Source organism: Erythrolamprus reginae, chromosome 2 (assembly GCF_031021105.1).
Source record: "Erythrolamprus reginae isolate rEryReg1 chromosome 2, rEryReg1.hap1, whole genome shotgun sequence".
NCBI lineage: Eukaryota > Metazoa > Chordata > Lepidosauria > Squamata > Dipsadidae > Erythrolamprus > Erythrolamprus reginae.
Genome location: NC_091951.1, coordinates 343,488,621 through 343,515,683, shown reverse-complemented (window position 1 = coordinate 343,515,683; position 27,063 = coordinate 343,488,621). Strand labels below are relative to the sequence as shown.

The 27,063-nt window shown below is 40.9% G+C and overlaps 1 protein-coding gene across 1 annotated transcript in view; it reads right to left on the bottom strand.

Annotated features, from left to right (window-relative positions):
- The window catches only part of DYM (dymeclin), a 293,904-nt gene that overhangs the window by 103,911 nt on the left and 162,930 nt on the right, over positions 1-27,063 (bottom strand). The window contains exon 14 of the mRNA XM_070736919.1: positions 16,540-16,642. Within this exon, the coding sequence (XP_070593020.1) occupies positions 16,540-16,642 (103 nt within the window). The remainder of the gene's footprint in view (positions 1-16,539; positions 16,643-27,063) is intronic.

Below are 27,063 nucleotides of genomic sequence, written 5' to 3'. Positions count from 1 at the left end.
AGATACTAAATGATCTTGACCGGTAAACAGGTAATCCAACTGTTCAGTCTAAGGAATCGTAGGGAGAAAGGATAAAAAAGAAGAAGAAGAAGGGAAATCAACCCTGTTCACAGATTTACCGCAACCATAATACAGTGATACCTTGTCTTACAAACTGAATTGGTTCTGGGACGAGGTTCTTAAGGTGAAAAGTTTGTAAGACAAAACAATGTCTCCCATAGGAATCAATGGAAAAGCGATTAATGCGTGAAAGCCCAAAATTCACCCCTTTTCCCAGCCAAAGCACCCGGTTTTGCACTGCTGGGATTCCCCTGAGCCTCCCCTCCATGGGAAACCCCACCTCTGGACTTCTGTGCTTTTGCGATGCTGCAGGGGAATCCCAGCATCGCAAAACGAGCGCTTCGCTGGCAACGGAAGTCCGGAGGTGGGGTTTCCCAGCAAGGGGAGCATCAGTGAAATTGCAGCATCACAAAAACACTGAAGTCCTCGAAATCCCACCTCCGGACCTCTGTGTTTTTGCGATGCTGTGATTTCACTGAGGCTACCCTCGCTGGGAAACCCCACCTCCGGACTTCCGTTGCCAGCGAAGCGCCCGTTTTTGCACTACTGGGATTCCCCTGCAGCATCACAAAAACATGGAAGTCCAGAGGTGGGGTTTTCCATGGAGGGGATCCTCAGGGGAATCCCAGCAGCGCAAAAATGGGTGCTTCGCTGGCAACGGAAGTCCGGAGACGGGGCATCCCAGCGGCGGAGGTGGGTTTGTAAGGTGAAAATAGTTTGTAAGAAGAGGCAAAAAAATCTTAAACCCCGGGTTTGTATCTCGGAAAGTTTGTATGACGAGGCGTTTGTAAGACGGGGTATCACTGTATAATTTTATTTTAATGCACCGTCTGGGAATTTCTCATTAAATCCCTTCCCAGGTGCAAGTCGCCAAGTTTACAAAGCGATCCATTTGTGCTTCAGGTCTGACAAAAGCATTTTTAAAAATATATTTTGGGGCTTCAGGCAGGGAAAGACAAACGGCCTCCTAGGTTGGGCTTAATACCCGAAGGGACCGGTGGCTCAGCCTGTCTACCGCAGCTACGAGCAGCTTTAAAAGACTTTAAAGAGGTTACTTAAAATTACTTAAAATAGCAATTCCAAATGAACGACTCCCTTTGAATTGGCAACACCCTTTTTTTTTACGTCAAATTCATGCAAGCCAAATACATTGCAGTGTTGAGTTACTTCATTCATTTTTTCTACGTGAGATGCTGAAGATTGGAGAATCTGAAAAAAGGCTTCCTGGCAGTCCTTGGGGGTTTTCCTGTAATCTTGGCAAACAACATTTCAAAGCCACACTTGACCTTTGGAAGGTGAAAGTGGTCCAAGGCAGTTGATAAAGTTGCCTCTGAATGACCTCTGTCATTACAAAAAACCAAAACTTGGGAACTGGAGGGGAAGCAATGAGTGGGGCAAAGATTCATGTGGATGGAAAACTTGGGAACGGCCTGAATAAACAGCCTGGAGCTCATCTCGAGGCACATACTTTGTGGTTGGGCACAATTATATTCTCCTTTTCCACTGCAGAAAAATCATTCGAGGGGGTGGTCTAATTTACTGCCCTTGGCCACGCCCACTCCAAAATAAATAAAGGTTAACTTAATAGGTTGCTCTAACCCAGTGTTTTTCAACCAGTGTGCCGCGGCACACTGGTGTGCCGTGAGACATGGTCAGGTGTGCCGCGAAGCTCAGAAAGAGAAAGAAAGCAAGAGAGAGAGAAAGGAAGAGAAAGAAAGCAAGAAAGAGCGAGAAAGAAAGCAAGAGAGAGAAAGAGCGAGAGAGAGAGAAAGAGAACAAGAGAGAGAGAAAGAAAGCAAGAGAGAAAGAGAACAAGAGAAAGAAAGCAAGAGGGAAAGAGAGAGAGAGAAAGAGAGAGAAAGAAAGAAAGAAAGAAAGAGAGAGAAAGAAAGAGAGGGAGGGAAGAAAAGAGAGAGAAAGACCTAGAGGGAGGTAGGGAGAGAGAGAGAAAGAGAGCAAAAAAGAGAGGAAGGAGGAGAAAGAAAGAGGGATGGACAGAGAGAAAGAAAGAGGAAGGAAGGGAGAGAAAGAGGGAGAGAGAAATAGAGCAAAAGGGAGGAAGAGAGAGAGAGAATTTTTTTGTCCAAACTTTTTTTAGCCCCCCTCCCCCGTCCCGCTCAATTTGCCCCAGGGGTTCGTAAATGTACAAAATGTGCCGCGGCTCAAAAAAGGTTGAAAATCACTGCTCTAACCTATACGAATAACACTTCCCTTGCTTCCATGCTGACCTAAATGTTTTTTTACTTATTTATTTTGTCCCATACACAATGAGGGTTTTAGTGGGTATATATCTACATACACATAGTAAAATACATGATGAAGGTTATAGAGGAGATACTCATAGTAAAATATATCTATGAAAGAATAGAAAAGAAGGTATAGTAATAGAACATATCAATGAAAGAATAGAAGAAGAGATATAGGAATAGAAGAAAGGTATAGGAGATATAGGAGAGCAATAGGACAGGGGATGGAAGGCACTCTAGTGCACTTGTACTCGCCCCTTACTGACCTCTTAGGAATCTGGATAGGTCAACCGTAGATAATCTAAGGATAAAGTGTTGGTGGTTTGGGGATGACACTGTGGGGTCCGGTAATGAGTTCCATGCTTCGACAACTCGGTTACTGAAGTCATATTTTTTACAGTCAAGTTTGGAAAGGTTAATATTAAGTTTAAATCTGTTGTGTGCTCTTGTGTTGTTGTGGTTGAAGCTGAAGTAGTCGCCGGCAGGCAGGACGTTGCAGCATATGATCTTGTGGGCAATACTTAGATCTTGTTTACGGCGTCTTAGTTCTAAACTTTCTAGGCCCAGGATTGAAAGTCTAGTCTCGTAGGGTATTCTGTTTCGAGTGGAGGAGTGAAGGGCTCTTCTGGTGAAGTATCTTTGGACATTTTCAAGGGTGTTAATGTCTGAGATGCGATATGGGTTCCAAATGGATGAGCTGTATTCGAGGATGGGTCTGGCAAAAGTTTTGTAAGCTCTGGTAAGTAGTGTGAGATTGCCAGAGCAGAAGCTACGTAGGATTAGGTTTACAACTCTTGAAGCCTTCTTGGCTATATTGTTGCAGTGGGCTTTGGCACTTAAATCTTTTGTTATTAGTATACCAAGGTCTTTAATCGAGCCGGGATTATCTGTGATTACTGTTATAATGTTCAAGGGATCCAGTTGAAGTCATAGATAGTTTTCGGCTTACAGATGTGAGTTAGACCCCAATTCTTCCCCTTGCCTGGCTTTAATAAGTAGCCAAGAGAAAATTCTGTGAATTGGGGTTAAAAGTGAGTACTGAGCTTGCAACAAAGAATGCTTCCCACATTCTCAAAAGAGGAGGAAAGGATTTTGTGGTAAAACCATCCATGTAGCTCACTATATTTATCATTTCTTAGAAGTCTCCAATATTAAATTTTGGGGGAAGGTTTTGGAAATTAAAAGGGTATCTTGGCTCAAATTATTTCCGGGTAGTAAAAACCAGGGTTCTCCAAGCTGGCTGGGGAATTCTGGGAGTTGAGTCTGCCAAATTAAAGTTGCCAAGATTGGATACTCCAGTATAAACTATTTGGAATACAGGGATATCTTGTCTTACAAACTTAATTGGTTCCGGGACAAGTTACGTAAGGTGAAAAGTTCGTAAGATGAGATAATGTTTCCCATAGGAATCAATGGAAAAGCGATTAATGCGTGCAAGCCCAAAACTCACCCCTTTTGCCTTACGCCGCTGGGAATCCTCGCCTCTGGACTTATGTTACCAGCCGAAGCACCTGTTTTTGCGCTGCTGGGATTCCCCTGAGGCTCCCCTCCATGGAAAACCCCATCTCCGGATTTACGTGTTTTTGCGATTCTGCAATTTTGCTAAGGCTCCCCTCACTGGGAAACCCCACCTCCGGACTTCCATTGCCAGCGAAGCGCCCGTTTTTGCGCTGCTGGCATTCCCCTGAGGCTCCCTTCCCTGGGAAACCCCACCTCCGGACTTCCATGTTTTTGCAATGCTGTGATTTCGCTGAGGCTCCCCTTGCTGGGATTCAAAGCAGCGCCGATAAAAATGAAGGGAATCCCAGCGAGGGGAGCCTCAGCAAAATCGCAGCCTTGCAAAAACATGGCAGTTCGGATGTGGGGTTTCCCAGGGAGGGCAGCCTTAGGGAAATCCCAGCAGCGCAAAAAGAGACGCTTTGTTGGCAACGGAAGTCCGGAGGTGGGGTTTCCCAGCAAGGGGAGCCTTCGGCTGGCAACAGAAGTCTGGAGTTGGGGCATCCCAGCAGCGGCGGCTTGGGTTCGTAAGGTGAAAATAGTTCAGAAGAAGAGGCAAAAATAACTTAAACCCCGGGTTCGTATCTTGAAAAGTTTATATGATGAGTGGTTCGTAACTGTATCACTGTATATTTAAACCATCTAACTTCTAACAAAGTCAAGGCAGGCATAGGCTGCACTAACAGAGGGATAGACTCAAGAACATGTGAAGTATTAACACCACTTTATAATGCCTCAGTTATTCCACACTTGGAATATTGCATTCGGTTTTGGTTGTCACAATATAAAAAAGATGTCTAGATTCTAGAAAGAGTGCAGAGGAGAGCAACAAAGATGATTAGGGGCCTGGAAGCTAAAACATCTGAAGAATGGTTGCAGGAACTGTGATTGTTTAGTCTAGTGAAAATAAGGACTAGATGGGATCAAAATGGATTGGTGGCAATTTATTCAAATTCAGACTAAATTTCAGAGGGGCAGTAAGGTTTATGTCTTTAATAAGAGTAAAAATTACTTAAGTAATTTATTAATTACAAACCAGACTAAACTAATTGGGAAAGCATATAAATATATGATTGGTCATAAAAATATAGACTTAACCTTAAAGGACAACATGATACGTTGGTGTAGAAATATTGGCAGAGAAATTGATTTAGACACATGGGAAAGAGTCTGGACTTTTAATTGGAAAATGACAAAGTCGGTATCGCTAAAGGAAAATCAAATTAAGATGTTTTATAGGTGGCATCTTCCACCAAGTAGAATTGCAAAAATGTTCCCTAATACCGTATGTCCCCATTGTGCTGGAAGTGTAAAAAAGAAATAGGTTCATAATATCATCAATGGGGGAGTTGTAGCAAAGCTAAGACATAATGGAAAATGATAGAAAGAATAATAAAAGAAATAATAAAGCAAGAGATAGAAAAAAACCCGGATTTTTACTTATTAGGTATAACTAAACAGAAATATAAGAAAGATATTTTACATTTAGTTATTCATATAACGACAGCGGCCAGGATAGTATATGCGCAAAATTGAAAGGAGGAAGATATTCCCAATGAGGAGGAGGTCACTAAGAAAATACTAGACTGCGCTGAAATGGATAGGATGACAAGACGGTTAAATAACCAAGAAGAATCTGAATTTTATGTAATTTGGAATAACGTGTATACATGGATAGACAAAAAGAAGAATTAAAAAATGTACAATAGTAGTATGGTTAGGACTTAATTTTTGTGTTTGTACTTTGCTTAGATATGAAGTTTATGGGGTTTTTTTCTTTCTATAATAAGGTAACATAAAATTTATTCTTTTCACTTAAAGTAATAGGTTGACTTAACATATTACATAGAAACATAGAAACATAGAAGACTGACGGCAGAAAAAGACCTCATGGTCCATCTAGTCTGCCCTTATACTATTTCCTGTATTTAATCTTACAATGGATATATGTTTATCCCAGGCATGTTTAAATTCGGTTACTGTGGATTTACCAACCACGTCTGCTGGAAGTTTGTTCCAAGGATCTACTACTCTTTCAGTAAAATAATATTTTCTCATGTTGCCTTTGATCTTTCCCCCAACTAACTTCAGATTGTGTCCCCTTGTTCTTGTGTTCACTTTCCTGTTAAAAACACTTCCCTCCTGAACCCTATTTAACCCTTTAACATATTTAAATGTTTCGATCATGCCCCCCCTTTTCCTTCTGTCTTCCAGACTATACAGATTGAGTTCATTAAGTCTTTCCTGATACATTTTATACTTAAGACCTTCCACCATTCTTGTAGCCCGTCTTTGGACCCGTTCAATTTTGTCAATATCTTTTTGTAGGTGAGGTCTCCAGAACTGAACACAGTACTCCAAATGTGGTCTCACCAGCGCTCTATATAAGGGGTCACAATCTCCCTCTTCCTGCTTGTTATACCTCTAGCTATGCAGCCAAGCATCCTACTTGCCTTTCCTACCGCCCGACCACACTGCTCACCCATTTTGAGACTGTCAGAAATCACTGCCCCTAAATCCTTCTCTTCTGAAGTTTTTGCTAACACAGAACTGCCAATGCAATACTCAGATTGAGGATTCCTTTTCCCCAAGTGCATTATTTTACATTTGGAAACATTAAACTGCAGTTTCCATTGCTTTGACCATTTATCTAGTAACGCTAAATCATTTACCATATTACAGACCCCTCCAGGAATATCAACCCTATTGCACACTTTAGAGTCATCGGCAAATAGGCAAACCTTCCCTACCAAACCTTCCACTATGTCACTCACAAACGTATCAAAAAGAATAGGACCCAGAACAGACCCTAGTGGCACACCGCTTATAACCTGTCTCTGCTCAGAATACTTGCCATTAACAATAACTCTCTGATGTCTATGCTTCAGCCAGCTTGAAATCCACTGAACTATCCAGGGATTAAGTCCAATCTTCACTAATTTATCTATCAGCTCTTTATGTGGAACCGTATCAAAGGCTTTGCTGAAGTCCAGATAGGCAATATCCACGGCACCACCTTGATCCAACACCTTTGTGACATAGTCAAAGAACTCAATGAGATTAGTCTGACACGATTTGCCTTCAGTAAAGCCATGCTGATTTGGGTCCAATAAGTTATTGTTTTTTAGATGCTGATTTATCCTTTTTTTGAATAGAGTCTCCATCATTTTAACTACAACTGATGTCAAGCTAACTGGCCTGTAGTTACCAGCTTCTTCTCTACTGCCCTTCTTGTGGATAGGCACAACACTGGCCATTCTCCAATCCTCAGGAACATCTCCTGTTAACAGGGATTGGTTAAACAAATCAGTCAGGGGGGTAGCAATGACAGATCTGAGTTCTTTAAGAACTCTGGGGTGGATGCCATCTGGACCCATTGCCTTATTTATCTTTAATCTTTCAAGTTCTTCTAAGACATCGGCTTCTAAGATCACTGGAGCTGAATCCGTACAGCTGGAAGCAATGCTATATCCCTCTATAGTATTATTTTGTAAGGTGTCTTTTGAGAAAACTGAACAGAAGTAGCTATTGAAATGGTCAGCGATCTCCTTATTCCCATCAATGCATGTATTATTCCCGGTACTAAGCTTTGTGATGCTGCAGTTTTTCTTCTTCCTATCACTAATATATCTGAAGAAGGTTTTATCCCCCTTCTTTACAGATTTTGCTATTTCTTCCTCTTTTGAGGCTTTAGCAGCATATATTATCTGTTTCGCCTCCTTCTGTCTCATTTTATACACCTCTCTATCAGCTATACTTCCAGACTCTTTATACCTCCTATAGGCAGCCTTTTTTTCATTGACTATAGCCCTTACATCATTGCTAAACCATAGTGGTTTCTTCTTCCTTTTACCTTTAGTTACTTGCTTTACATAAAGTCTTGTGGCTTTTAAGATGGCCTTTTTTAATACAGTCCACTGGGTGCTCGCTCCTGCCATTTTATCCCTCCCCTTTAATTCATTATTTAAATATTCCCCCATTGCATTAAAATTTGTTTTTCTGAAATCCAATACTTTGGTTGCAGTATAGGATTGCTCACAATCAGTTTTTACATCAAACCACAAACATAGATGGTCACTGCAACCTAAATTTTCTCCCACCTTGACCTCTGAAACCCAATTCCCATTTGTAAAAACTAAATCTAGAATATTCTCCCCTCTAGTTGGTGTCTCAACTAGCTGTGCCAGAGCTGCTCCTGTAAAGGCCTCTACTATATTCTTACTTTTGCATGTAAGGGCACTGGGGATATTCCAGTCAACATCAGGCATGTTGAAATCACCCATAACCACAGTATCTCCCTTTACTGCTATTAGGGTAATCTCATCCACCATCTTGTTGTCATGTTCCTCAGATTGCCCTGGAGGCCTATAGATCACCCCAATTCTAATGACAGAACTGTCTTTATTTTGCATGCAAATCCAGAGGGTCTCCAGATCTTTACATGTATTTTGAATTAGTATTGTTTTTAGACTTTCTTTAACATAAATGGCTACTCCACCTCCCCTTCTCTCTATTCTATCCTTCCTATACAGTGTATATCCTGGTATGGATATTTCCCATTCATTAGAATCCTTAAACCATGTCTCAGTTATGGCAACCAGATCCAAATTATCTCTAGATATTATGGCCATTAACTCACAGAGCTTGTTGCTCAAGCTTTGAGCATTCGTGTACATTACCCGAAGAACATTATTTTCATTATTAATTTGCCCCTTATCATCAACAACTACATCTATTTTATTTACAGCTCCCTTTTCATAAGCTTCCAGAAACTGATTTATCCTCATTGGTCGGGGACAGAAATCCTCCACATCAGTTACATCTCTGTCCCCTTTACCTAGTTTAAATGCCTGTCCAAAAAAGTTCTGAATTCCTCACCGAGCACCTGGGTACCTCTGTATGATGGATGCAAACCATCCCTCTTAAACAACTCCCTATTAGACCACCTACTGACATCATGACATCATCACCATATTAATAATGTATTCTTTTTTCTGTATTGCAATTTGACTTCATGAATAAGCGGGGTATTTGCAACCCCAATTTTATGTTAAGTGTATGTTTGTATGTTTGTCAATTTTAAGAAAATCAATAAAGTTTATTTTTTTAAAAAATAAAATAAGGACTAGGGGTGACACATGACTGGTTCCAATACTTGAGGGGCTGCCACAAGGAAGACGGGATCAACCTATTGTCCAAAGTCCCTGAAAGTAGGATTAGAAGCAATGGATGGAAACTAATCAAGGAGAGAATCAACCTGTTAACTAAAGAGAAATTTTCAGAGTCAGAACAATTAATCAATGGAACGGCTTCCGTCCAGAAGTTGTGGGAGCTTCAACACTGGAGGTTTTTAAGAAGACAACGATTTGCCTGAAAGGAAATGATATAGGACAGGGGTAGGCAAAGTTGGCTCTTCTATGACTTGTGGACTTCAACTCCCAGAATTCCTGAGCTAGCATGCATAGAAGATTGATGGTAGAAAAAGACCTCCTGGTCCATCTAGTCTGCCCTTATACTATTTCTTGTATTTTATCTTAGGATGGATATATGTTTATCCCAGACATGTTTAAATTCAGTTACTGTGGATTTATCAACCACGTCTGCAGGAAGTTTGTTCCAAGCATCTACTACTCTTTCAGTCAAATAGTATTTTCTCACGTTAGTTCTAATCTTTCCCCCAACTAACCTCAGACTGTGCCCCCTTGTTCTTGTGTTCACTTTCCTATTAAAAACACTTCCCTCCTGAACCTTATTTAACCCTTTAACATATTTAAATGTTTCGATCATGTCCCCCCTTTCCCTTCTGTCCTCCGGACTATACAGACGGAGTTCATGAAGTCTTTCCTGATACGTTTTATGCTTAAGACCTTCCACCATTTTTGTAGCCCGTCTTTGGACCCGTATAGGACAGTGATGGTGAACCTATGGCACAGATAGCACGCAGAGCCATATCTGCTGGCACGTGAGCCATTGCCCTAACTCAGCTCCAACTTGTCTGTGTGTCCTGGCCAGCTAATTTTTGGCTTGCCCGGAGGCTCATTTTTGGCTTCCAGAGAGCCTCCAGGGGGATGAGTGAGGGCATTTTTACCCTCCCCTGGCTCCAGGGAAGCTTTTGGTGCCTGGGGAGGGTGAAACATGAGCCTACTGGGCTCACCAGAAATTGGGAAACAGGCCATTTCCAGCCTCCGGAGGTCCTCCGGGGGGCGGGGGAAGCTGTTTTCGCTCTCCACAGGCATTGAATTATGGGTGTGGGCACTCGCGCATGCGTAATAGTGCACGCACATGCTCTTTCGGCACCTGAGGAGAAAAAAGTTTCACCCTCACTGGTATTGGCACCTTTTTCCCCTCAGGTGCCAAAAGTGTGTGCATACCGTGTTTCCCCGAAAATAAGACACTGTCTTATATTAATTTTGCTCCAAAAGTTGTGCTATGTCTTATTTTCGGGGGGGTGGGGGTGCCTTATATTTCTCAAATAAGAAAATTGACAGGCAGAAAAGCTGACACCCCCAAAGAAAGTGTACCGTACAGTACACTGATTACGGTACGGTACCTGTCAGTATGGCACCCACACACACAAACGACGGCACTTATATGGTACAACAGTATACTCCCGCTATTGCAGCTTCCGGCCACCAGAGGAACTACAGTCTACGCACGGTAGTGGAGACTGTAATGGCGGTGAGACAGCAGCAGACTGTGTCTGCAGTACAGGACGGTACAAAGCGATGGAAGGGGCCAGCAGGGGACGCCACATTATTACGGTACCGCTATGAACAGCTTTGAATGGTACCGTATGTTTTTCCACCGTACTGTATGTAAACTTGACTACGCCTTATTTTCGGGGGGTGCCTTATATTAGCAAATTCTGCAAAACCTCTGACATGCCTTACTTTTGGGGTACGTCTTATTTTCGGGAAAACAGGGTACATGTTATTGCGCATGTATGAGTGCCCTCACCCATAATTCAATGCCACCCAAACCCCTATGCATGCATGTGTGACTCCTTCGTGCTGCCATACCCATCGTGTGTGCACGCATGATCTAACTCCCCAGTCTCCCAACTTGTGGGCCCAGTAGGGCCGTTTTTCACCTTCCCCAGTCTCCAGAAGTTTTCTTGGAGCCTGGGGAGGACGAAAATGGCCTCTCCTACCCCCGGAGGCTATCCGGAGGCTGGAAATGGCCTGTTTCCTGACTTTTGGCGGCCCCTTTTTTCACCCTCTTGAGGTTCCAGAGGCTTCCCTAGTGCGCTGGCAGATATGGTACTGCTTGCGACCTGTAGCACGTATGCCATAGGTTCGCCATCACTGGTGTAGGGCCTCCTGCTTGAGCAAGGTGGTTGGACTAGAACAGAGGTCTTCAAACTTGGCAACTTTAAGACTTGTGGACTTCAACTCCCAGAATTCTCCAGCCAGAATTCTGGGAGTTGAAGTCCACAAGTCTTAAAGTTGCCAAGTTTGGGGACTCCAGGACTAGAAGACCTCCAAGGTCCCTTCCAACTCTGTTATTCTATACTGTTAAATTTGATTTCAGTAAGGCTTGCAGCACAGTAACTGTTTTTCCTTCTAAAAACTTACTTAGGAATTCCTCTATGAAATATGTCAGTGGATTCAACCTCTGCAGTGCCATGACTCCCTGAAAATGATAAATAAATACATTTGGGTGGAACTCTTCCCTTCCCTGCCAAATAAAATGAATGATTTCACTGCGATTTAGAGTTAAGAAAGAAATGCGTGTAATCGTTTTTAACAATTGCGTTTTAATCTAGGCATCCAATACAACGCTGCAACCTCGCATCTTTATTATATAAAATCTTCCCATCAGAAATAGACAATAAAACAATCCATTCTGAAACCATATATTTTATGGGATGGATAAACTTGCCCAGTTTTTGCTAAGTCAGCCAATGAATACAATAAATCTTATTTTTGGATCAATGTTTGTTTGTTTTATATCATCAACTGTAGTAACTCATGGTTTTATTTATTTATTTATTTATTGGATTTGTATGCCGCCCCTCTCCGGAGACTCGGGGCGGCTAATAGCAATAATAAGACAGCGTACAATAATAATCCAATACTAAAAATGATTAAAAACCCATTAATATAAAAACCAAACATACATACAGACATACCATGCATAGAATTGTAAAGGCCTAGGGGGAAAGAGGATCTCAATTCCCCCATGCCTGGCGGCAGAGGTGGGTTTTAAGTAGCTTACGAAAGGCAAGGAGGGTGGGGGCAATTCTAATTTCTTGGGGGAGTTGGTTCCAGAGGGCCAGGGCCGCCACAGAGAAGGCTCTTCCCCTGACAAGCGGCATTGTTTAGTTGACGGGACCCGGAGGAGACCCACTCTGTGGGACCTAACTGGTCGCTGGGATTTGTGCAGCAGAAGGCGGTCCCTGAGATAATCTGGTCCGGTGCCATGAAGGGCTTTATAGGTCATAACCAACACTTTGAATTGTGACCGGAAACTGATCGGCAACCAATGTAGACTGCGGAGTGTTGGTGTAACATGGGCATATTTGGGAAAGCCCATGATTGCTCTCGCAGCTGCATTCTGCACGATCTGAAATTTCCGAACACCAACTCATCCAGGCTCAGCAGAAGTGACCAGGGGTAGCAATCCTGTTTGGAATGTCTAAGCCCCCCCCCCCATTTTTAATTGTTTGAGAAGGGAAAAGCAAGGATAAGATGAATTAAGGTATTTTGGAATACTGTGTTCAGTTCTGGAGACCTCACCTACAAAAAGATATTGACAAAATTGAACGGGTCCAAAGACGGGCTACAAGAATGGTGGAAGGTCTTAAGCATAAAACGTATCAGGAAAGACTTCATGAACTCTATCTGTATAGTCTGGAGGACAGAAGGAAAAGGGGGGACATGATCGAAACATTTAAATATGTTAAAGAGTTAAATAAGGTCCAGGAGGGAAGTGTTTTTAATAGGAAAGTGAACACAAGAACAAGGGGACACAATCTGAAGTTAGTTGGGGGAAAGATCAAAAGCAACGTGAGAAAATATTATTTCACTGAAAGAGTGGTAGATCCTTGGAACAAACTTCCAGCAGACGTGGTTGGTAAATCCACAGTAACTGAAGTTAAACATGCCTGGGGTAAACATATATCCATTATAAGATGAAATACAGGAAATAGTATAAGGGCAGACTAGATGGACCATGAGGTCTTTTTCTGCTGTCAGTCTTCTATGTTTCTACGTTTCCAGAAGCACCAAATCTTGCCTTTAAAACATATCTTTATAAGGACAGCACTTGTGATTTTAGTCTTGATGGGAGCGAGACAGGAAGAGCAACCAGTGAGGTTAAATTCTATTTTAGCATTTTCATCAACCAGGCCTTCTCTTTTCCCATCCCTTTTCTTCTTTCATTTCCTTTTTTCAAGGCAACATCAAATCCACAAGTGCCAAGGAAAATGAAACCAATCTTTTTTAAAAAAAATTCTTAATGTAATTTGTTCCCTACAAGCAAGTAGAATAGTGCATCAAGATTATTTATTAAAATGTTGCGTTAAACAGGCTTGGAAAATCTGATTGAGGAAACAACATACACCATTTTTTACCAACTTACCAACTTACATAATTTTTAAAATGTTTACATAATTTTTTAAAAACATAGCACGGACTATCAGATGTGTATTAAATATATATTGGAATGCTCCTTATAAATAGATATTTTTCTCGGTGCTGTATTTATTTATTTTATTTATCAAATTTATAGGCCGCCCATCTCCAAGCAGACTCAGGGTGGCTTACAACAATAAAAACAATTACAATTACCCCAATACATAGAATGAAAACAAGTAAAACATTAAAACCCAATATAAACATCATACAGTCATCACTCATTCATACTATTAGCCAAAGCGGAGAACTATTGCTCAATGCCTGCTGACATAAGTGTATTTTCAACACTTTTGGAAGGCGAAGAGGGTGGGGGCAATACGAATCTCTGGAGGGAGTTGATTCCAGAGGACCGGGGCCGCAACAGAGAAGGTTCTTCCCTGCAGTCCCTCCAGCCGGCATTGCTTGGCCGATGGGACCCGGAGAAGATCGACTCTGTGCAACCTAACCGGTCACTGGGACATGTGAGGCAGAAGACATATTCCTTTTATGTTCCAATCATGCAAAAACATTAGAATTAATCAAGTTGCTACAGCATTATTTTTAGTTTTAAAATAATTTCTTTGGAGGGGGAAAAAAAGCATCCGATTCACTAAGCCAAATACATAAAATCATAATTTCGGAAAGAGCCATGCAAGCCAACTCCTATTCTCAATGTCTACATTGACTAAAACCTATTTAATTACTTTGGATGTAAGAGATATAACAAAACAATATAGTAAATTAAAGCTGCAAAATATCCAAGAGCTAAGAGAACAAAGATATGTGCTATATTTAATTTTTAATCATTTTAAATTTCTGCTCTTTATGGGTTTTTTTCCTCTTGTGCCTTTGACAGGTCCTTGCAGCTTTTGGAAGATTTTTGGAAGCGGTTTGCCATGCCACCTTCCTAGGGCTGAGAGTACCGTATTTTTCAGAGTACAGTGATACCTTGTCTTACAAACTTAATTGGTTCCGGGATGAGGTTCTTAAGGTGAAAAGTTTGTAAGACGAAACAATGTTTCCCATAGGAATCAATGGAAAAGCGATTAATGCGTGCAAGCCCAAAATTCACCCCTTTTGCCAGCCGAAGTGCCTGATTTTGCGCTGCTGGGATTCCCCTGAGGCTCCCCTCCATGGGAAACCCCACCTCTGGACCTCTGTGTTTTTGCGATGCTGCGATTTCACTGAGGCTCCCCTTGCTGGGAAACCCCACCACCAGACTTCTGTTGCCAGCGAAGCGCCCGTTTTTGCGCTGCTGGGATTCCCCTGCTGGGATTCCCCTGCAGCATCACAAAAACACAGAAGTCTGGAGGTGGGGTTTCCCATGTAGGGGAGCCTCAGGGAAATCCCAGCAGCGCAAAAACGGGTGCTTCGCTGGCAACGGAAGTCCAGAGGTGGGGCATCCCAGCGGCGGCGGTGGGTTTGTAAGGTGAAAATAGTTTGTAAGAAGAGGCAAAAAAATCTTAAACCCCGGGTTTGTATCTCGAAAAGTTTGTATGATGAGGCGTTTGTAAGACGAGGTATCACTGTATAAGACACACATTATTCTTCCTCAAAAGAGGCTGAAAATTTAGGTGTGTCTAATACTCTGAATGTAGCTTCCCCCCCAGGCCTAACTAGGCGCTAACGATCTTCCCAGCTCTAACCTTGCAGGTTCTTTCATTGTTACTCTTTGTGAAGAATGTTTTCCAAGCCCTAAGTCTTTGCAGGGTTTTTTTCATTGCTCTAACTTTTTCCAAATGTTTCCAGCCCTAACCAGGTGCTAATAATTTTCCCAGCTCTTATTGGCTTGCAAGCTCTTTCATTGATGAGCCGGGGTGGCGCAGCAGGTAGAGTGCTGTACCGCAGGCCACTGAAGCTGACTTGTACATCTGAAGGTCAGCGGTTCAAATCTCATCACCGGCTCAAGGTTGACTCAGCCTTCCATCCTTACGAGGTGGGTAAAATGAGGACCCGGATTGTGGGGGCAATAGCCTTGCTCTGTTAAAAAAGTGCTATTGCTAACATGTTGTAAGAAGCCCTGAGTCTAAGGAGAAGGGCGGCATAAAAATTGAATGAATGAATGAATGAATGAATAAAGAAATTGTTATTCTTTCTCAATAAGGTTTTTTAAAAGCCCTAACCAGGGGATAAAATAATGTGCTGAAGCTGACCAGATTAAGGACCCTAGCCAGATAAATATCTGGTAAGCAGATTCTTTCCCCTATTTTTGCATCTTATATTCTGGTGCGTTTTATACTCCGAAAATATGGTAAGTGACTGATTAGATTAGATTAGATTTATTGGATTTATATGCCGCCCCTCTCCGCAAACTCGGGGCGGCTCACAACAATAGTAAAAACAGTACATAGTAACAAATCCAATACCCACCAATCCAATTACAATTTTAAGTTAAGAAATTCATAAAACAATTCCAATATATATAAAAAACAGGCACACAGTCAATCAATCAAACGGCAAAACAACATGGGCAAGGGGGAGATGTTTTAGTTTCCCCATGTCGGACGGCAAAGGTGGGTTTTAAGGAGTTTGCGAAAGGCAGGGAGGGTGGGGGCAATCCTAATCTCAGGGGGGAGCTGGTTCCAGAGGGTCGGAGCCACCACAGAGAAGGCTCTTCCCTTGGGTCCCGCCAGACGACATTGTTTAGTCAACGGGACCCGAAGAAGGCCGACTCTGTGGGACCTAACCGGTCGCTGGGATTCGTGCAGCAGAAGGCGGTCCCGAAGATATTCTGGTCTGGTGCCATGAAGGGCCCAAAAGTGGGACCAAAACTCATAGCCTCCCAGTTCCTAGCCTGGTGCCGTAATCACAACGCAAATTGCGTTCTTCCTTCCCTTGGATAATTCCATTGCAACGGGAACCATTTGCAAATGCGCAAGATGGAAAAAACTAAAGCGTTTGCTAAAAATCACCATGGTTCTCATTTTGCCATTTGCAAGGTGTTTTTTGTTTTTTTTAAAATATCTTTAGTGAGTTTCAGACATGATGTCACCAGCCAAATTTCCTATATTTTGGTGATGGTTGTTGCTAGGCTGTCACACTCTTTGAACTAAGGCTTGTGCAAACCGAGGGGATGCATTTTGACTTCTTCCTTAAAAAGATTATATTTCGATACTCACGTAATCTGGAAGTGGAGAATCCGCAGCAGACAGGGAACTTCTCAAAGACTGGGTGGCTTGTTCCAAAACTTTGTTGTGCTTTTTGGACAACAATGAAAACAAGCTGGAGGGGAAGGGAAGGAAAAACAATTATATTGTTTTCATAGGAATCAATCTTTCTGTTTTTATGCCAGTTTAATACAGGCCAATATTTCCTCAAGCTTGGCAACTTGAAGATGTGCGCATTGGGGAATTCTGGGAGTTGAAGTCCATACATCTTTAAGCTGCCAGGTTTTGGAAACATCGCTATAGACTCTGTCTTGCAGAGGTAACCACCTCCCAAAAAAGAGTTTATAAAATGTTTTTCTCAGAAATGGAATTCTATGAATTCAATCTGAATATTGTATTGGCAGTTCTGTGTTAGCAAAAACTTCAGAAGAGAAGGATTTAGGGGTAGTGATTTCTGGCAGTCTCAAAATGGGTGAACAGTGCAGTCAGGCGGTAGGGAAAGCAAGTAGAATGCTTGGCTGCGTAGCTAGAGGTATAACAAGCAGGAAGAGGGAGATTATGATCCCGCTATATAGAATGCTGGTGAGACCACATTTGGAATACTGTGTTCAGTTCTGGAGACCTCACTTACAAAAAGATATTGACAAAATTGAACGGGTCCAAAGACGGGCTACAAGAATGGTGGAAGGTCTTAAGCATAAAACGTATCAGGAAAGACTTCATGAACTCAATCTGTATAGTCTGGGGTACAGAAGGAAAAGGGGGGACATGATTGAAACATTTAAATATATTAAAGGGTTAAATAAGGTCCAGGAGGGAAGTGTTTTTAATAGGAAAGTGAACACAAGAACAAAGGGACAGAATCTGAAGTTAGTTGGGGGAAAGATCAAAAGCAACATGAGAAAATATTATTTTACTGAAAGAGTAGTAGATCCTTGGAACAAACTTCCAGCAGACGTGGTAGATAAATCCACAGTAACTGAATTTAAACATGCCTGGGATAAACATATATCCATCCTAAGATAAAATACAGGAAATAGTATAAGGGCAGACTAGATGGACCATGAGGTCTTTTTCTGCCGCCAGTCTTCTATGTTTCTATGAAGGGCATATTTATTTTGAAAGCAGGACAACAGTGCCAAATGGTGCTTCTTCTTTTTTTTTTAAAGGCAACTGGATTTTGTTTTTCCATGAAGACATTTCACTTTTTATCCAAGAAGCTTCTTCAGTTCTGATTCAAGAAACTTCTCCAGGTCAGTCAGAACTGAAGAAGCTTATTGGATGAGAAGCGAAAGGTCTTCATGGAAAAACAAAGTCCAGTTGCCTTTTGACAAAGAACCTTTGGGAGTTGGGACTACCAAAAACATCCAAAGATACTTCACCAGAAGAGCCCTTCACTCCTCCACTCGAAACAGAATACCCTACGAAAATAGACTAACTATCCTGGGTCTAGAAAGCTTAGAACTGCAGCGCCTAAAACACGATTTGAGTATTGCCCACAAGATCATATGCTGCAACGTCCTTCCGGTCAACCACTACTTCAGCTTCAACCGCAACAACACAAGAGCACGCAACAGATTCAAACTTAATATGAACCGCTCCAAACTTGACTGTAAAAAATATGACTTTAACAATCGAGTTGTCGAAGCGTGGAACTCATTACCGGACTCAATAGTGTCAACTCCCAACCCCCAAAATTTCTCCCTTAGACTCTCCACGATTGACCTCTCCAGGTTCCTAAGAGGCCAGTAAGGGGCGTACATAAGTGCACTGATGTGCCTATCCTCCCCTGTCCAATTGTCTTTCCTTATCTCATGTATCATATATATTCTCTCCCTCCCATCTACTTCTCTTCTTTTTTGCTTTCTATCTTTATATATATTACTTAATGTCTATTCTCTTCCATATGTATTGTATATTGGACAAAGAATAAATAAATAAAAATACTGGTTTCTTATTGCTTTCTGAGCCTCCTTCGAGTCTAACTGTCTCTTCCAAATGTTACGGAGAAAACTACGCAAAGGACTGTGTATGCGGCAGTACAATTTAGGATGGACCTACCGAAACGGGGGGCAGGGGGGGATGGGATGGCGTTGTGGTAGCAAAAATGGAGCTCTGGATGACCGGCGTGCTTGGAGTGAGATTTGGCTTCTGCACATGCACAGGAAGCAAAATCTCACAAGAAGACATGCAGGCGCATGAGATTTTGATGTTTTTTGGTGGTTTTTTGCTCCTGCGCCTGCGTGGGGATGGAGAATTAATTTCAAAAAAGAAAAATGCAGTTTTGTGGGGAAAATGGGGTTGAATGCGAACCAGGAAAGCTAGTTAATAGAATAGAATAGAATAGAATAGAATAGAATTTTATTGGCCAAGTGTGATTTGACACACAAGGAATTTGTCTTGGTGCATATGCTCTCAGCGTACACAAAAGATACATTTGCCAAGAATAATATGGTACACTTAATGATTGTCATAGGGGTCAAATAAGCAATGAAGAAACAATCAATATTAATAAAAATCTTAGGATACAAGCAACAAGTTACAGTCATACAGTCCCAAGTGGGAGGAAAAGGATGATAGGAATGATGAGAAAAACTAGTAGAAATAGAAGTAGTTAAATAGTTAAACTTATTATGTCTATCGGTGTTTTACTGTGTATGAATTTGAAGAGATCTTAATTGTGCATAAGTCCAAGAAAAGGAACACATAACAACTTACTCAAACTCTACTGTCAATACAGGTAGTCCTCCAATTACAACAATTCATTTAGTGACTGTTCAAAGTTACAATGGTACAGAAAAAAGTGATTTATGACCATTTTTCACACTTAAGATCTTTGTACCATCCCCATGGTCAAATGATCAAAATTCAGATGTCTGGTAGCAACTCATATTTATGACGCTTGCAGTGTGTGGAGGTCATATGACCTGACCAGCAAAGTCAGTGGGGAAGCCAGATTCACTTAACAAGTGTGTTACTAACTTAACAACTCCAGTGATTCGTTTAACAACAGTGGCAAGAAAGGTTGTAAAATGAGGCAAAATTCAGTTAACAACTGTCTCGTTTAGCAACAGAAATTTGAGGGTCCATTGTGGTCCTAAATTGAGGACTACATTCTTTAAAATATCATAGAAATCACAAGATTGTGTTTGAGTTATTGCTTTTATGGATTATTATTATTATTATCATTATTATTATTTATTAGATTTGTATGCCGCATCTCTCCGAAGACTCGGGGCGACTCACAACACAAAACATTACAAATCCAATGATTAAAACAATTAAAAACTCTTAACATAAAAACCAACCATACATCTCATACAAACCATACATAAAATGGAAACAGTCCAGGGGAATCAATTCCCCCATGCCTGACGACAGAGGTGGGTTTTAAGGAGTTTACGAAAGGCAAGGAGGGTGGGGGCAATCCTGATCTCTGGGGAGAGTTGATTCTAGAGGGTCGGGGCTGCCACAGAGAAGGCTCTTCCCCTGGGTCCCGCCAGACAACATTGTTTGGTCGACGGGACCCGGAGAAGGCCAACTCTGTGAGACCTAACCGGTCACTTGGATTCGTGCGGCAGAAGGCGGTCCCGGAGATGTTCTGGTCCGATGCCATGAAGGGCTTTATAGGTCATAACCAACACTTTGAATTGTAGAGCCTCTTTTGTGCAATCCATATATCATAAGATATAGTGCTCCAAAGACAAAGAGGCATTTTGTAAAACGACAGAATGATATTCACAAACCACAAACACAATCCCCACATGTTTCTCTCTGTGAAATAACCATAGCATTTGGAAGGCTTAATATTAGCATAATTTAGAAGCTAGGAGCTATTTGTTTGAACCAATCCTTCCTGTTACTCAGGTTGATCAAAGCATGTTTAGCTTTCCAAACAATTCACTCCATAGGACAACAACTTTCTGATGGGGTTTGCAGTTAGAAGGAAAACAGAGGCACTGTTTCCCTTTCCTTCAAATAACAACCCACAATAAATTGTTTTTCTCTTATCTACAAATGTAATGCCATTAAATACAGTGGTTCACCGAAGTTAACAATTACCGGTAACCCCAATCTCAGACCAAGACTTGTAATTGTTGCTGAAATGAGGTCTCTCAAATATATATATACTGCTCAAAAAAATAAAGGGGATATTTAAACAACACAATATAACTCCAAGTAAATCAAACTTTTGTGAAATCAAACTGTCCACTTAGGAAGCAACGCTGATAGACAATCAATTTCACATGTTGTCAGCACATTCAACTTTGTACAGAACAAAGTATTCAATGAGAATATTTCATTCATTCAGATCTAGGATGTGTTCTTTATTTTTTTGAGCAGTGTGTATGTATGTATGTATGTATGTATGTATGTATGTATGTATGTATGTATGTACGTATGTATATATGTACGTAGGTACATACATACATACACATGCATACATATATACCAGAAACAACTGATTTATAAAATTAATGACCACTATTAGCTATATACTATGCTATGTTTACTGTATGGAAAATAAAAGGAGGTTAAACTTTCCATTTAAAAAGACAAAATATAATTTAATAGGTAAACGAGGATGATCAATCTTCCTGTATTCAGAAAGGATGATATTTGGGGAGATTATAGAACTGGGTATATGACAAGACTAATATGTGGGTTTATCCAGTAGACCAAAACGTATTCATTAGATGAACTATCCAGACAAATATAATTTGGCTTAACAGATTGTGGGAATGTAGTCATAATTTAGCTTGATTTTTCTGACGGATCTGCAAGAAACTTTCCATGTCATGCTAATTAAACTCTGATGACATGATAATTAAGTGGATATATAGATGGATTAGACAGATATCGGAGCCAGTTTAGTGTAGTGGTCAAAGTGCTGGCCCAGAAACCAGAAGACACAGTTCTAAGTCTCCCTCTAAGTCTCCCTTAGGCACGCAAGCAGGTTGCGTGACTTTGGGCCAGTCATACCCAATGCAACTCACAGGGTTCTTATTGGCCAAGTGTGATTGGACACACAAGGAATTTGTCTTGGTTGAGAGCATATGCACCAAAACAAATTCCTTGTGTGTCCAATCACACTTGGCCAATAAAAATTCTATTCTATTCTATTCTAATTAGCATGTGTTCAAAGTGACAATAAAGCTATTCTATTCTATTCTATTCTCATTCCATTCCTTGTGTGTCAAATCACTCTTGCCCAATAAAAATATCCTATTCTATCCTATCCTATTCCATTTTCTATTCTATATTCTATTCCATTCCATTCCATTCTTTGTGTGTCAAATCACTGTTACCCAATAAAAATATCCTATCCTATCCCATCCCATCCTATCCTATCCTCTATTCTATATTCCATTCCATTCCATTCCATTCCTTGTGTGTCCAATCACACTTGGCCAATAAGGAATTCTATTCTATTCTATTCTATTCTATATTCTATTCCATTCCATTCTTTGTGTGTCAAATCACTCTTGCCCAATAAAAATATCCTATCCCATCCTATCCTACCCTATTCTATTTTCTATTCTATATTCTATTCCATTCCATTCCTTGTTTGTCCAATCACACTTGGCCAATAAGAAATTCTATTCTATTCTATTCTATTCTATATTCTATTCCATTCTTTGTGTGTCAAATCACACTTGCCCAATAAAAATATCCTATCCCATCCTATCCTATTCTATTTTCTATTCTATATTCTATTCCATTCCATTCCATTCCTTGTGTGTCCAATCACACTTGGCCAATAGGGAATTCTATTCTATATTCTATTCCATTCCATTCTTTGTGTGTCAAATCACTCTTGCCCAATAAAAATATCCTATCCTATCCCATCCTATCCTATTCCATTTTCTATTCTATATTCTATTCCATTCCATTCTTTGTGTGTCAAATCACTCCTGCCCAATAAAAATATCCTATCCTATCCCATCCTATCCTATTCCATTTTCTATTCTATATTCTATTCCATTCCATTCCTTGTGTGTCAAATCACTCCTGCCCAACAAAAATATCCTATCCTATCCCATCCTATCCTATTCCATTCCATTTTCTATTCTATATTCTATTCCATTCCATGTGTGTCCAATCACACTTGGCCAATAAGGAATTCTATTCTATTCTATATTCTATTCCATTCCATTCTTTGTGTGTCAAATCACTCTTGCCCAATAAAAATATCCAATCATATCCCATCCTATCCTACCCTATTCTATTTTCTATTCTATATTCTATTCCATTCCATTCTTTGTGTGTCAAATCACTCCTGCCCAATAAAAATATCCTATCCTATCCTATTCCATTTTCTATTCTATATTCTATTCCATTCCATTCCTTGTGTGTCAAATCACTCCTGCCCAATAAAAATATCCTATCCTATCCCATCCTATCCTATCCTATTCCATTCCATTTTCTATTCTATATTCTATTCCCTTCCATTCCTTGTGTGTCCAATCACACTTGGCCAATAAGGAATTCTATTCTATTCTATTCTAGTCTAGTCTATTCTCTTTCCTATTCGTATTCCTATTCCACTGAATTTAGAAACCGCAATAGAAGGAAGACCAACTTCAGAGTATCTGGGATTGATTACATGAAGGCATTCAACTCCCTGCCACATGACTTGATAATCATATGCGTAGAAATAACCGGAGTTAGTAGACACACCAGAACTTTGTGCCAGGATCAAACACCTGGCCAAATCCAGTCATTAATAGTGGACTGGACTCAAGCAGAACTAAAACCCTGGATAGGAAAACAGGACGCAAAGCAATGGGCTCGTGTTACAGCAGGCAGATTCCTTGTGTGTCCAATGACACTTGGCCAATAATGAATTCTATTCTATTCTATGTGTCAAATTAATCCTTTAAGTTCCTTTCTTTTTACCATATCAAAACATGGACAATTATTCTTTGTAGACCTCACCCTTCCAATTTCTTAGCTATGTCTAAGAGATTAAGTATACAGCATGGCCAAAACAAACCTACAATATTCTTCATTCAATTCTGAATATTTAATGTTAAAAGTGAGCTCTGGATCATGTTAAGAAGAATATCTCAGAAGAAGTTGGCCAGAAAAAGCAAGAGAGCCTTTGTCTCATGCTACCAAAGTTATGAAAATCCCCCCACCCCCATTTTTATTATATCTGACAAAAAGTATGGAGCCTAAGGGACTTCCCTAATTAGATTGACACCGTATTCCATTTATGTGGAAATGTATCTCATTTCCATACAAGAAACGTGATATGTTCTCTGAAAACTGAAATAAAATCAGCAAAACATGACTTTAAAATGAAAACAGCCACTCTTTCGCAAATTAAATCAATCCATCAACAAGTTCATCATATTTTGTTGTTGTTGGTTGAAAAAAAGAACGTACATTCAGAATTCAACGGGAATCCAAGAAGGATTTAAGGGTCAGCATTTTTATATAATGACAAAACAAAAATGGGTTCCAAATGCTGGATAAACATATTTATATCTTACAACTGCAGCAAGCATTTTGAAAGGCTATAGGTTTGGAAAAACAAAGACTTTTTTTATACTTGGCAGGAGATACGCCAATTTTACGGCTCCGTGTCTGCATTTCACAACTTCAGTTTATTATGCAAAACCAGACTCAACAGCAAAATCCTTACATCCAGCTACTATATACAGGAACAGTGGTCCCGAAACTTAGCAGCATGGTGGCCCGGATGTGGCCTATTCGTGTCTGTTCCGGCCTGCCACTCACGCGGCCCAGTTGCGAATAAGCTGCGCGCCGCTAGTGGGCGACAGTCCATGGGTTGGGGACCCCTGCACGAGAGATACCCTATGCCCACAACGACCTTGGAGGATGCACCGGTAGCACCGAAACTTGATTTCATTGCAGGCCGCATCAGGTTTATTTGACTGCAGGAGCAGGGGTGGGCAGGAAGTGGAACGGCGTGGAATGACGTTCCACTGGCGGAAATGGACCTGCGCGTGCAGGTCCCTCGCGGCCGGCTTTGCACACACCGTGCACACGAGATTCAGCCTCTGCACATGTGCAGAAGCAAGGAAATGGTGCGTGCGCTTCAGCCTCTGTGCATGCGCTTCAGCCTCTGTGCAATATTATATACTGTGTTCCCTCGCTTTTCACGGGGGGATGCGTTCCACACCGCCCACGAAAGTCGAATTTCCGCGAAGTAGAGATGCGGAAGTAAATACACTATTTTTGGCTATGAACAGTATCACAAACCTTCCCTTAACACTTTAAACCCCTAAATTGCAATTTTCTATTCCCTTAGCAACCATTCAGATTATTACTCACCATGTTTATTTATTAAAGTTTACTAAAAAAATATTTATTAAAGGCAGACAAAAGTTTGGCGATGACATATGACGTCAACGGGTGGGAAACCCATGGTATAGGGAAAAAACCTGCGAAGTATTTTTTAATTAATATTTTTGAAAAAAAGTGGTATAGACTTTTTGTGAAGTTCGAACCCGCGAAAATTGAGGGAACACTGTATATTCTAAATATATAAATTATATTATAAATTTATAAATATATAAAAATTATATTATAAAGCTGCTTGAGTTTTTTCAGCGAATAACAAAAAATGTGCTGAATATTGCACACAATCGTCCCGGCGGAGGGCTGGCGGCACCCGAAATGTTTGCTTCTTCTCAGGGAGTGTGTAAGAGAAAATAATTGAGAAACACCGGCTTAAGGATTGATATTATAGCATAATTAGGCCATGTGTAATTGACAGGATAGGATGCCAAATTGTGATTTTAATATAGATTTTATCAGTTGCCTATTATTTTATTGTAGGATTTTTATTTAGAGTAACAATGGTGTTCTATTGTTTTAAAAACCAAGGAGCCTCGCATAAACGTTGTGTTCTTTCTTTCTCGAGCATCTGTGCCTGTACAATGAAACAGAAGGAACAGCTACTGCACAGCAAGCCGTGTCCTTCTGCATAAGAGATTATATTGATAATAACTTTATGCCAGGACAAAATTGCCTTGAAGCGAACACACAAACTCTGCATGGCCTCTTAATTTTAATAACTGGCTTTCCCACGACAGCTCTGGCAAAATCCTGACCTAAAGCCCTGGAAAAATCAACCCAAACAGATCTATCAGGAGGGGAATTAGTCTTGTTGCAATTATCTATGGAGATTCTTAGTCATCCCAGTTCTGGTTGTCTCTGGTTGCTTTTCAAAAGGCAACTGGACATTGTTTTTTTGAAGACCTTTTGCTACTCATCCAAGAAGTTCTTCAGTTCTGAAGAAGCTGGACTTCTTTTGTTTTTTTTTCTTCTTCTTGAAGAGGGTTCTGAAGAAGGTTCTTGGATGAGAAGCAAAACAACTTCAAGGAAAAAAAACAAAATAAGTCCAGTTGCCTTTTTGAAAAAGCACTTTTGGGACAACCTGCTGTAGTTGGACACCTCTTTGCTTCTTTCTCCTTCTGTTATTTAGAAACATAGAAACAGAAGATTGACGGCAGAAAAAGACCTCATGGTCCATCTAGTCTGCCCTTATACTATTTCCTGTATTTTATCTTAGGATGGATATATCCCAGACATCTTTAAATTCAGTTATTGTGGATTTACCAACCATGTCTGCTGGAAGTTTGTTCCAAGCGTCTACTACTCTGTCAGTAAAATAATATTTTCTCATGTTGCCTTTGATCTTTCCCCCAACTAACTTCAGATTGTGTCCCCTTGTTCTTGTGTTCACTTTCCTATTAAAAACACTTCCCTCCTGAACCTTATTTAACCCTTTAATATTTTTAAATGTTTCAATCATGTTCCCCTCCCTTTAAGGGAAATATTTCTTCACCCAGAGGGTCCTTGCTTGATGGGATTCCCTTCCAGAAGAGGTCATGACAGCTGTCAGCCTGGAGAGCTTCAAGGCAGGATTCGACAGATTTATGGATGCCAAGTGTATCATAGATGATGATTGACACGGATGTCCATGTGCCGCCTCTATGTGGGTTGAGGCAGGCAGGATTCCCTTGAGTACCATTTGTTGGGGGTCGAGGGAAAGGGAGGGTTTTGCCTTCTCTTTCTGCTCAAGATCCCCATGGACAATTGCTGGGCCACTGTGTGACACAATGCTGGACTCGATGGACTTTGGCCTGATTCAGCAGGGCTCTTCTTAACTTCCTAAGTTCCTTCCTTCCTTCCTTCCCTTATTGAAATAGATGTTCATGTGCCGCCTCTATGTTGGTTGAGGCAGGCAGGGTTCCCTTGGGTCTCATTTGTTGGGGGTGCAGGGAAAGGGAGGGTCTTGCCTTCTCTTTCTGCTCAAGATTCCCATGGACAATTGGAGGGGGGGCACTATGGGATACAGAATGCTTTGACCTGATTCAGCATGGATCTTCTTATGTTCTTATGTTCTTCTGTCCTCCAGATCAGTGTTTCCCAACCTTGGCAACTTGAAGATATCTGGACTTCAACTCCCAGAATTCCCCAGCCAGCATTTGGGAGTTGAAGTCCAAATATCTTCAAGTTGCCACGGTTGGGAAACACTGCTCCAGACTATACAGATTG